General features: G+C 41.3%; 1 protein-coding gene across 3 annotated transcripts; it reads left to right on the top strand.

The window, feature by feature from the left end:
• The first annotated feature begins 267 nt into the window (after positions 1-267).
• rab23 (RAB23, member RAS oncogene family) lies at positions 268-9244 on the top strand. 3 transcript variants are annotated; one of them, XM_021576451.2, is made up of 8 exons: positions 269-488; positions 878-958; positions 3117-3361; positions 5880-5965; positions 6736-6892; positions 7055-7137; positions 7240-7332; positions 8320-9244. In XM_021576451.2, exons 3-8 carry the CDS (start codon positions 3207-3209, stop codon positions 8451-8453), a joined length of 708 nt encoding a protein of 235 aa, XP_021432126.1. In that variant the 5' UTR covers positions 269-488; positions 878-958; positions 3117-3206; the 3' UTR covers positions 8454-9244. The 3 variants fall into 3 exon arrangements, with proteins under 3 accessions (XP_036812118.1, XP_021432126.1, XP_021432127.1); XM_021576452.2 differs by having other exon boundaries at positions 924-958; XM_036956223.1 differs by lacking the exon at positions 878-958 and having other exon boundaries at positions 268-488.
• Positions 9245-11427: the final 2183 nt, after the last annotated feature.

The following is an 11427-nucleotide window of genomic DNA, read 5'->3' on the forward strand; positions in this document are numbered from 1 at the left end:
TCTTTAGTGTCCTAAGTTTTCATAACTGTGACCTTAATTGCCTACCATCTGTAAGCTGTTTCCTTTCCACAGGTGCATGTTCATTAATTGTTTATGGATAATTGAACAAGCATGGGAAACAGTGTTTAAACCCTTTACAATGAAGATCTGTGAAATTATTTGGATTTTTACAAATGATCTTTGAAAGACAGGGTCCTGAAAAATTTACGTTTCTTTTGTTGCTGAGTTTATTATGTTCTCTTCCTCCGACTTTTAGCTTAGAACATGTTTTTGGGGTGGCAGATTTTTGTCTCGCCTAAGGCGGCAGAAAGTCGAGTACTGGCCCTGATGGTCACGATACAACCTGGCCACACACAGACTCAAGATCAGTTTAGATTAATTTATTTTACAGGAGCTGTAGTTCATAAACTGACCCAGCGAGTTGCAGTGAACTGCGCATCTGCTATCAGAAACCAAAAGCGTTTAAAGCAACCGGACTGCAGTTGTGGGTGAGAGACAAACAAATAGAGCTAGCAAGGCAACAACAATTTATTGAATTCAAGTCGTCGTTTTGTGAAATATGATTAGACGACTTGTTACATTGATGAAAAGCGTGGATATTCGTCTCCTCTTGTTGTGATTTATGATATAAACGAGTTAAATGCTAGCAAGCCCAGCTAGGAGACGTACTAGCTAACATTAGCTGAACGTGGAGACCGGACAATCCACCGTTCGTTTGCTAGCTAACGTTAACTTACATGGCTAGCTCGCTAAGTTAGCTTTACAAATTGGTGAAACGAGTTGATTGTTGTTACTACGTTACAGTTTATTATAGCTTGTTATATTTAATTTGGTCCGTAAAAAAAAAACACAGGACCTATTCTCTTTCATTGCGCAGCAATTGTATTTTGTTTTCGTCTCGTGCTGTTTGTTGCCTGTTGCAGCTGCAAGAGAAAGACTGTCATGTAACTGGATGCCGGTAAGAGAAACAATGTTACGAGTATATCACTCGAAATTATACAATTGTTGTAAATTATATTATTTGTTTCAGTGATCCTCGTGAATGAGACTTTGTATCAAGCGTTGGACAGCTTCTGAACAAATAACATGATTAGCTAGCTAGTGTATAATCATTAACTTGCATGAATCTATCTTATTTCGTGGATTTAAAAACACTTTCAAGCACTAATTGGAAAGGCACATTTTCTATGTGACCTCAGCTCACTGCATGAAGCATTCGCTGGTGATGTCAAGTAGTGCCATTTTAAAAATTGTAAATCAGCAGATGCTGTTCATGTTCTGGCAATTTGTCAATTAACTGTCTTCCAATTTACTGATTTAAAGTAAGCCGTAGTACCTAGCCGTTTTTAATGAAGACGTTAATAATAGGTATATTGATGTTTGAAGTCATGTTGTGATCTTAGTGGAGTGTTTACACAAGCACTGTGGATGTGTATGTCTGCTTACCCGTTTGTTCCTTCAAAATGACTAGCCTGATAATCTAACTATGCAGCCTAGACATAACACGTTCCTCTAAGACAAATGTCTTATTTTAAGGTAAATTTGTTAATGCAGATTGTATTTGAAGAGTCAATGTAGCCAAGGAAATAAGTTTGTATACAGTGGAACATCCAGTTCTGCCAGGCTTTGCTGTGTCAGCTGCAGTTTGGGCTAAATTCCTGTAAGTGCATGCATGTGTCAAATCCGAGTGAATGGTACATGATGCTGGTGTGTCCTTGCATACAGCCGGCTCTGTATTCAGTTACCTTTGGTGAGACGTTGTGGGAGAGGCTCTACTTTGTAACTCAATCTGTGGTCTTTCCAGTCGCCTAGTAGCCTCGTCTACCTAGAATCTTCCATGATGTTCGGTTAGTCTGTGTTGTTGGGTTGTGTGTTGACAACTTGGCAATTTGCTGATAGTCTGGATGATGGGACATGGTTTGGTTAGCAGGCATCAAGGTAGCTTTCGTTGTGGTTGCGAAGCCAGCCTGTTTACAGTGAGGCTTGGATCATCCACTTTACGAATAGGACCAGATGATGTTGGATAACAAACATTTCTATGAGAGTTTAAACTCAGGAAAAGGCCTACCTTCGCTTTGTTTGCAGTCAGTGGAACCCTAGACAGATCCACAACACTTTCCTTGCATAGTCTTAAGTCAAACCAGAGCTTTTCACATTGTGAACACAATGTTTTGTTTTCGTAGCTACGTTAACGATAGGCCCATAGCGCTAGTCTTTAGTGTTCTTTTGCTACCAAGCTGATACTTTTAGGCCAACGTGATATTATCAGTCACATTACCAGGCAAGAGGTTTAGGCTGAATCTGTCATGGGTGTCATAGTGGGGATGTTTCCCTGCTCATATCCAAAGTATCTGGGCTATTTGATGTCAGTTCCCATAAAACATAGTCATCTGGAACATGACTGAATCCCTGCCACGTCAGCTACACCCTCTCCTAACCAGTTACTGCCTCTCCCAGCGAGGGCCGGGCATCTGCACCCTCTCCCAGCCTGGGCCGGGCATCTGCACCCTCTCCCAGCCAGGGCCGGGCATCTGCACCCTCTCCCAGCCAGGGCCGGGCATCTGCACCCTCTCCCAGCCAGGGCCTGGGATCTGCACCCTCTCTCAGCCAGGGCCGGGCATCTGCACCCTCTCCTCTCTTAAATGTCTGCCACGTCAGCTACACCCTCTTCTAGCCAGACCCAGGCAGGCAGGCCCAGAATGCTACCTAATGGAAAAGTGTGTGGGAGCAGACCTACAGAGGCAGTAACTGAGCTAAGTGTAGCTGACTGTAGCATGTAAGAATGAGGAAACCATCAGCTGACATTACCTCAGATGGCTGCAGCCAGGATGCACTGGCTAATGTTTACACTCCTGTAAAACAGAGGGCCAGCTAGTGAGGGTTTTATGGGTAGACTGAGTAGCAGTGAGGTAGAAAGTGTTCTCCGCATCGAAACATAAGACATTATATTGCTGAATGAACAGAGGGATGTTTTTATGTGGGCTGGGCTTGTCAGTTGGTGACTTGGCTGTTTGAACAGCAGAACGACAAGGGTTTTGTGCAGAGGAAAATAACTATTCAAACCTTAAGTCATGTTCATCAATGTGTAAAACATCAGTTTGTGTTGTCTCTATCAGGAGGTGTTTTAAGTGATCCAGTGACAGCCCTCCTAAAGCAACACCAGACTGCTGCCTGGAAGTGTGAGGAAAGCCCAGCAACACGCAGCCATGTTGGAGGAGGACATGGAAGTGGCCATCAAGGTGGTGGTGGTGGGCAACGGTGCGGTGGGGAAGTCTAGCATGATCCAGCGCTACTGCAAGGGCATCTTCACCAAGGACTACAAGAAGACCATCGGTGTGGACTTCCTGGAGAGACAGCTACTGTAAGGAGATTTTCCATTGTTAGTGTGTCTATGCATATTTTACATTAGGGATGGTTGTTTGAAATATGTTTACTATTCGAATAGTATCATGAATTTTTGTCGGGTATTTGAAATGCATGTGGGTTTTGAAACTTACATTTGAACCTGAGCACTGCTGCGCGCGGGAGAGGCTGGCTCTCTATTGCTGCAGCTTCGGAGGGAACCGTGTGTGAGATGGGAGCGAGCAGACAAAGGGGATACCTAGTCAACTGAAGTCATTCAACTGAAATGTATCTATCGCATTTAACCCCTCAATCAGAGAGGTGTGTGCGGGTGGCTGCCTTAATCAACATCCACATCATCAGCGCCCAGGGAACAGTGGGTTAACTGCCTTGCTCGGGCAGAAAGACCCATTTTTACCTTGTCAGGGATTCGATCCAGCAAGCTTTCGGTTACTGACCCAATACTCCTACCCACCAGGCTACCTGCCGCCCCAAGGGATAGAGCGATGCAGTAGCCACTAGCCAAGGCAACTCATCTACAGCCAAGATGAGCTAACTTGTAGTGGACAGAATGTAATTTATCATCCCATATAACAGTTCCTGTCTTGACTGGGGTAGCATAGAGCAGGGCTTCTCAAACGTTTTAGGGCTAGGGACTCCTTTTTGTGATAGCAAATTAATCAGTACACAACTCAAGTGAGATAAAATTGCATGCAAGTTGTTTTACTTGTGCAGTGGCCTGCAGTATTGCCACGGACCCCATGCACTGCCCAAGTCATAGTAAAACTCCTGCTATGCTATGTTTGAGAACCCCTGGCCTAGAGAAGCTAGCTAGGCTAATGAAGGCTACATTCTGCATTTTCTTCCCAACCCTATTCAGATAAAACAGCCTACCTGTTGGTTGCTCATTGTAGTCTACTCCTTCTTCTAATTTAGTTAACTTTTAATTCCGTAACTTTATTCCATCTTGTGCTGCATTAGTGAAGTCTCACTACACCTGCTACACATTGAGCCTATTTGCTGTTTTGATTGGCCAACATTTTATTTTTTTATTTAACCTTTTTCACTAGGCAAGTCGGTTAAGAACAAATTCTTATTTACAATTACAGCCAAACCCTCCCCTAACCCTGACGGCGCTGGGCCAATTGTGTGCCGCCCTATGGGACTCCCATTACGGCTGGTTGTGACACAGCCCTGGATCGAATACGGGTCTGTAGTGACGCCTCTAGCACTGCAAGGCAGTGCCTTACACCGCTGCACCACTCGGTTCCCAACAAAAACAACAAGCTACACACGTGAAGGCTACCGGTCGGCTACTGTTTCTCTTATGGGGCGCACGGCATTAGAACCACATTGACAAGTTTGTTTTATTAAATGAATCATTTGAAATGGCCTTGTATGTAACAATGTCACATGGATATTTTAATTGATTTTAGAAAAAGCCTTTTCAGTGTTAAAGTAGACCTATAATTTTGGTTTCTCGCTAAAATGAATAATCACACAAGTGTTAAAATGCTAACATCCGTTAAGATATTTGAATAACCATGCACATCCGGAATATACATACAGTATGTATATTAAGATGCATAAAAATACACTACTCTTACAGATATGCAGTACAATCTGAGTAGGTACATTCAATAGGAGCCATACCCAGAGATCTCAGGGACCGTACTGTGTCCTAAGTGACCACTGAAATCAAAATAAATGCTTTTTGGCTGCACAGACCATCTCTTTATTCTCTTAACATGTTATTTTATAAGAGATCCCTGGCGTCTGTCAACTCAAACGGTTAGTTAACTGCATTCTGGCCCAAGAGAGTCCTTAAAGTTTTGACCTAAGGTAAAAAAAAACTGCTCCCAAAACCACAAACTTCTTTCTCCACTCTTTTCCTTGTTTTTATGCTTAACAGATGTGAAGCCAATGTAAAGTGTCGAGAGGTATTTTATTCAGATAGTTGTTTATTAATATGGTGTGACAATGGCTTCGGTCACATAAAAAACATTGTTTTTTTTAAATTGAACCTTTTATTTAAAAATTTAAGTCAGTTAAGAACAAATTCTTATTTACAATGACGGCCTACTGGGGAACAGTGGGTTAACTGCCTTGTTCAGGGGCAGAAGGACAGATTTTTACCTTGTCAGCTCCGGTTCTGTCCTGCAACATTTCGGTTACTGGCCCAACGCTTTAACCACTAGGCTACCTCGAGTGCCAAAATGTACGAGGAAGCATGGATACTCTCAGGAAATACTAGAGAAACACTGTGAACATTGAAACTCTAACTGCATTGAATAAAACAGTATTGTCAGATGAAGGTGCGCTCACTGAAGGCTTGAAGCATTATTTTTATAAAACAGTAAAGGTGTGGAGGATATTTGACTCTCAAAAGACTATCGCTCCTGTAATGTATAGCGCAGAACTGTTGAGTGAATAGTTTGATATGATAGCCAAGTAAAAATGTATACATTTGATACTGCCCTGTCAATACATTGAGAAACTCACAATATTAACTATTGAATTTGTCTTTTTTTTTCCAGAGTGAATGATGAAGATGTGAGATTGATGTTGTGGGACACGGCAGGGCAGGAAGAGTTTGACGCCATCACCAAGGCCTACTACCGCGGTAAGACTCCTCCCTCCCTGGGAAGGACATGATCCTCCTCCACTGGGTCTGCCAGAGAAGACACCCTCTCACTTTTCAACTTTATTTATTTATTTTTTCAGTATGGATTCAGCTGTGGAACTGCACCAAGATGACCTCACAGGGAACAATTCAACTAACATTATGTCCATATTGTATTTCTGTTATTGTATGGCCCAGGAAGCTACACCCTCTCCTAACACATGAAATACAAACTGGGGTGTATGGAATTTGAACAATACAAATGTTTTTAAAAAACACATTACAAAATCAGTTATTTGATTTGAAAGCTTCTTATGTACACCAAATTAACTGTGAGGGCTGTGAGGATCCAGCGTTTCTTAGCGTTGTGGTGACAGCTGGCCTGTGTATGTTCAGGTTTATTTGATAGCCATTAGCTGTTCCACATGCAGCAGCTACTCTTTCTGGGGTCCACACAAAACATAAAATGGCCTAAATGACAAGAGTACAGAACAGTTGTTGACAATAGATCATTCTTATTTTATTTGTATTTAATATTATCTTATGTTCTTGTCAAGACATCAAAAATATTTACACACTTCCTATAATTATATAGGGTACAGTTAATTTAGAGCTTTAGAAAAGAAGAGGCGCTGTGATGCAAGATGTTTTTTGTAATGAGTAAAAAAAAAAGGCTAAACTCGCATTTTTTGTCTGAGTAACCTCTGGTGGCAGAGCATTCCACAATGACATCTACTATACATTACTGAGCCACGCTTTATGTGTTCCAGGTGCCCAGGCGTGTGTACTGGTCTTCTCCACCACCGACAGGGAATCGTTTGAGGCCATCGGCAGCTGGTGGGAGAAGGTGGAGATAGAGGTGGGAGACATCCCCACTGTCCTGGTGCAGAACAAGATTGACCTTCTAGATGACACGGTGATCAAAAAGTAACACTTCTATAGACCCATTTTCCTTCTTGAACTTGGTCTGTTATGATATATTGATGAATAATCATTTCTAGATGCATGGCTAGGACAACAAACATTAGACATGATCAAGCATGGCAGAATTGATCAGTAACCCTGGCTCTTTTTCTCCTGGTACTGTAGTGAGGAGGCAGAAGGTCTGGCCAAGAAGCTCAAGTTAAGGTTTTACCGAACCTCCGTAAAGGAGGACCTCAATGTCAATGAAGGTGAGTCAATGAAAACGTGTACAAATGACCAGTTAAAGAACTGTTATGTTAGGAAGAATGTAATGGGAATGATTTAAAAAAATAAAAATTTCTTCTTTTCAGTTTTTAAATACCTAGCAGATAAGTATCTGCAGCGACTGAAGCGGCAAACAGCAGAAGAGCCTGAGGTAGTCCATACAACTAGCAATAAAATTGGTAAGCATCCTGAGAACCATGTCAGTCACGTCTCCAGTTAGTACAGACCTTTGGGACTGGATTGTACAGTGCCACAGAGATATTTGTCTTGTACTGCAAGCTCTGCAAAGATGGTTTGCATTCATGATCCTCCCCGTTTTATCTTCACTATACATTTCTCATTTGTCAATTACATTCGGTAACATGACAACATTCATGCAACATTTGAGGTTCATACAACCAGGCCTAAAAAAGCTTGAGTAAGAAATCTGTCTCTCGGCTCTAGTTTTAACAAACCTTACGCAAATGACAAGTCTTCTCGCAGCACTTTCGAGTTGTGGGTGTGTCAGAAATATTTATTCTATTTTCACAGCGGGAATCATGAGCGCTATAGCTGACGGTGGTGCGAAAGGGCCATGTTTTGATGAATAAATAAGTTCTAGGTGTGACGCGGGCTTGACCACTCACTGGCCAATTGGCGTTCTACATGGTGTGACGCGGGCTTGACCACTCACTGGCCAATTGGCGTTCTACATGGCTTAATAGTGCACAAGGTTGTGTAGGCTATTGACTGTCTTTGCGTTATCAACTCCAATTCGGCTGGAAGGCACAGAATATTCCCATCCTAGTCCGTTGTGGATTGATACCATGCATTAAATAGCATACAGTAACGAATAATAGCAAAATTAGAATGCATCCAGTTTTGCTAAATATGTTTGGTGTGTTTGCAGTCCAAATTGTTGTAGTTGGCTTCAACATGAAGGCCTAAATGTCTCTGCATCAGTAAAGACTGTGTTTTATATAGAAATGTGAAGTGCATATTTGGACTCACGGGTGTGTGGTTTGCTTGAATGACATCAAAGCGGTATTCATTATAATTCTCATTTTCTTAGATTTCAGGACACGTGCATAGAAATCCAAGGGATTTCATAAGAGTGCTCTAACTTTTTTTGTATCAGCATTGAGTCATTGACGTTGTAACACATCTTAACATCTCTACCCTAACAGGAGTTTTCAACACCACAAGTAGTAACTTATCTAGTCAGAACTCCAGCAACGGCCGAGAAGTCATCAGCTTGCGACCCAACAAACAGAGGACAAAGAGAACCAAAAACCCCTTTGGTAGCTGCAGCCTTCTTTAGAATCAATCCGTTCCCTACAATAATGTACGATTTGACTGCCGTGTGAGTGTAAGAATCTATACATTTACATTTGAGCATAACCTAGGTGTAGGTGTAGGTCTTAATTTGACCCCTCTTTTGTTGCTGAGAATTTCCCTGCAAATGACCTTCATGATGGACATAAATTCACAAAAAATCTGCACGTGTAACATATTAACAGTATTGCACTTCATGTAGCCTAATTTTGTCCAGCAAATAGTCTAACCACAGAACAAGCAACACTAAAAGTTCAAATCCTGTTGCTGCAGGATTATTTTTGCTCAGACAATATTGGTCAAATGAAGATCTGACATCTGTAAATCTAATATGCACCTGAGTATTGTGAATACCATGCCTTTGAGCATCTTTACAGATCAAGTGCAGCCTTTGTTTCTCATGGATAGATGTATGAAATATAAAGCGACAGTAACAATAGTCCTCCTGGTGGCTGTAATGGGTACTACAATCCAACACAGACTATGTTGTAGCATGAATGTAATGCTTGAAGCAGATCTTTTGAGAAATAGTAGTTGGGCATGACAGGGTTCTCCCATTTACACCCTTCAACATGGTGCAGGGAAGGGTTACATTCTAGTTCACTAACAAGGTGTATTTGTATGTTCATATTGTGATTTTTATAGATTGCCATTTGTGCACTTGAATCTGTTTGTATTGTAAGAAATATACAGATTACTTTCTACCATATTTGTTCTAAAATATTAATGGAATATGGTTCAATATGCTGAGTGTACAAAACATTAGGAACACCTTCCTAATATCAAGTTTCTCCCCCTTTTGCCTTCAGAAAGTGGTTAATTTGTCGGGGCATGGACTCTACAAGGTGTCCAAAGCATTCCACAGGGATTCTGGCCCATGTTGACTCCAGTGTTTCCCACAGTTGTGTCAAGTTGCCTGAATGTCCTTTGGATGGTGGACCATTCTTGATTAAACACAGGAAACTGTTGAGCATGAAAAACCCAGCAGCATTGCAGTTCTTGACACACTCAAACCGGTGCCCTATCAAAGGCACTTAAATATTTTTGTGTCTTGCCCATTCACCTTCTGGATGGCACACATACACAATCCATGTCTCAAGGCTTAAATCCTCCTTTAACCTGTCTCCTCCCCTTCATCTACACTGATTGAAGTGGATTTAACAAGTGACATCAATAAAGGATCATAGCTTTCACCTGGTCATTCTGTCATAAATGTTTTGTACACTCGGTGTATATCATGAATAAAGACTAAGGGCTCTATTTTAACAAGGCAAACACAATGGTAAGTTTTAGTGCTGGCAGTGGCGTTATGGGTTCGGGATGTCTTGTTGTTTTCACTACCGGAATTATTGGCGCAGTAGCTGGCTGTGGTGCGAAAGAGCTGGGTTTTGATGAACAAACATGTTGTTGGTGTGTTGAGGTTTGGCCCCTCACCGGCCAATGAGAACCTGCTCCATGACTAAATATGTGGTGGCTTCAAGTTGTGTGTTTACGCTATTTTATGTGTTAAACCAAAAACAATGTTTCTAAATAGGATCGGGTCAGAAGCTTGATATCATACATGGCTTCTCATTCCATGACACTGTACACGTGGTCTAAATGCCTTTACACACAACATTCTGATGACTATACAAAAATACTAGGCTCCTGACAATTGTATCGTTGCCTATGTTGCAGCCTGATTCTCAAAACAATCTACCGTTATGTCATTATTGGAGGACTGAATAGTTTGGAGGAATGTGGCTTTGGTAATCAGACGAGCGGTGTTCTTTGAAAAGGGGGATGGATAGCCTACTTGAACAAGCTAAATGCCTGTATGTGAATCATTAAAAACCTCATTTCAAAGCACTCTCAGACTATTTAAAATGGCTTCATTCATACTCATTTTGGCTAATGGCCATTGCATGAGCGGTAAGATATTTTTACATTTTAGTCATTTAGCAGACGCTCTTATTCAGAGCGACTTACAGGAGCAATTAGGGTTACGTGCCTTGCTCAAGGGCACATCGACAGTTTATTTTACCTAGTCGTCTCGGGGATTCAAACCAGCAACCTTTCAGTTACTGGCCCAACACTCTTAACCACTAGGCTACCTGCCGCTCCACCTGCTTTTTGTTGGTCTTCAAACTTCCCTGTAGCACTGCATGAAATTGTTTTTAAGGACACGCCTCAAATCTTGCCACCCATCCCACCTCAGCACAAGCAACTGATGTTAGGCAGTTAAAATGCCGAACCTGGCGTTAGGGAAAATGCTAGTGCAACAGTTTTTACATGACGCAACTAATGTGCGTTTGATGCTTGCACCTTGACACCAGCCAACAATAGAAACCTACGAGATTCAGACATATTTGTTCATTCTTTTCTGAAATGTATTTTTATATGAATCTTAACAATGAGCTGCTTAACACCTTCGTTAACATAGTGCCAAATAGTTTCTAATGCTTATTTCATTGTTGTAAGACAGTTGCATATTTTAAAGAAAGGTTGGAGGGATTTTTCAGTTTTGAGAATATTGAATTACAGTCGACGAGAAGTTTGCTGTTATACGACCAAATACTATTTGAGATTCGCACAATAGGCCCTCTACTTGAGACACAAACGTATACAATGTTGTAGACTTATAGGATGGATGAGCCGGTGAAGAGGATTTTGCTACACAGAACATACAAATCAATAATATCCCTCTATCTGGTTAGCGCACACAATTCATGCACAGGTGTTTGTACTGGTCATTGTAACTGGCCAACTATTTGGTCTAACTTTCATAGGGAACTAGCAATTGAAATGGTTTACATGTTACATATTGCTGCATTTAAATATGTGCTTTGTGTTTCTACTGTGGTACAATCAATGGTAACATCTTTTATGTGCTCATATTTGAGTCAATTTATATTTGTTATATTTTATATTTGTTACGTTAATTTCGGGAGAAATAAACACTTGTTTACTAAAGAAATATC

Source organism: Oncorhynchus mykiss, chromosome 20, assembly GCF_013265735.2.
Source record: "Oncorhynchus mykiss isolate Arlee chromosome 20, USDA_OmykA_1.1, whole genome shotgun sequence".
NCBI lineage: Eukaryota > Metazoa > Chordata > Actinopteri > Salmoniformes > Salmonidae > Oncorhynchus > Oncorhynchus mykiss.

What these genes read in the sequence shown, in the direction of transcription:
- rab23 (XM_036956223.1), top strand. Translation starts at nt 3,207, where the DNA reads ATGTTGGAGGAGGACATGGAAGTGGCCATCAAGGTGGTGGTGGTGGGC. An exon ending in CACCAAGGCCTACTACCGCG is followed by an intron (nt 5,966 to 6,735) that starts GTAAGACTCCTC and finishes TATGTGTTCCAG; the next exon opens with GTGCCCAGGCGTGTGTACTG. An exon ending in GGACCTCAATGTCAATGAAG is followed by an intron (nt 7,138 to 7,239) that starts GTGAGTCAATGA and finishes TCTTCTTTTCAG; the next exon opens with TTTTTAAATACCTAGCAGAT.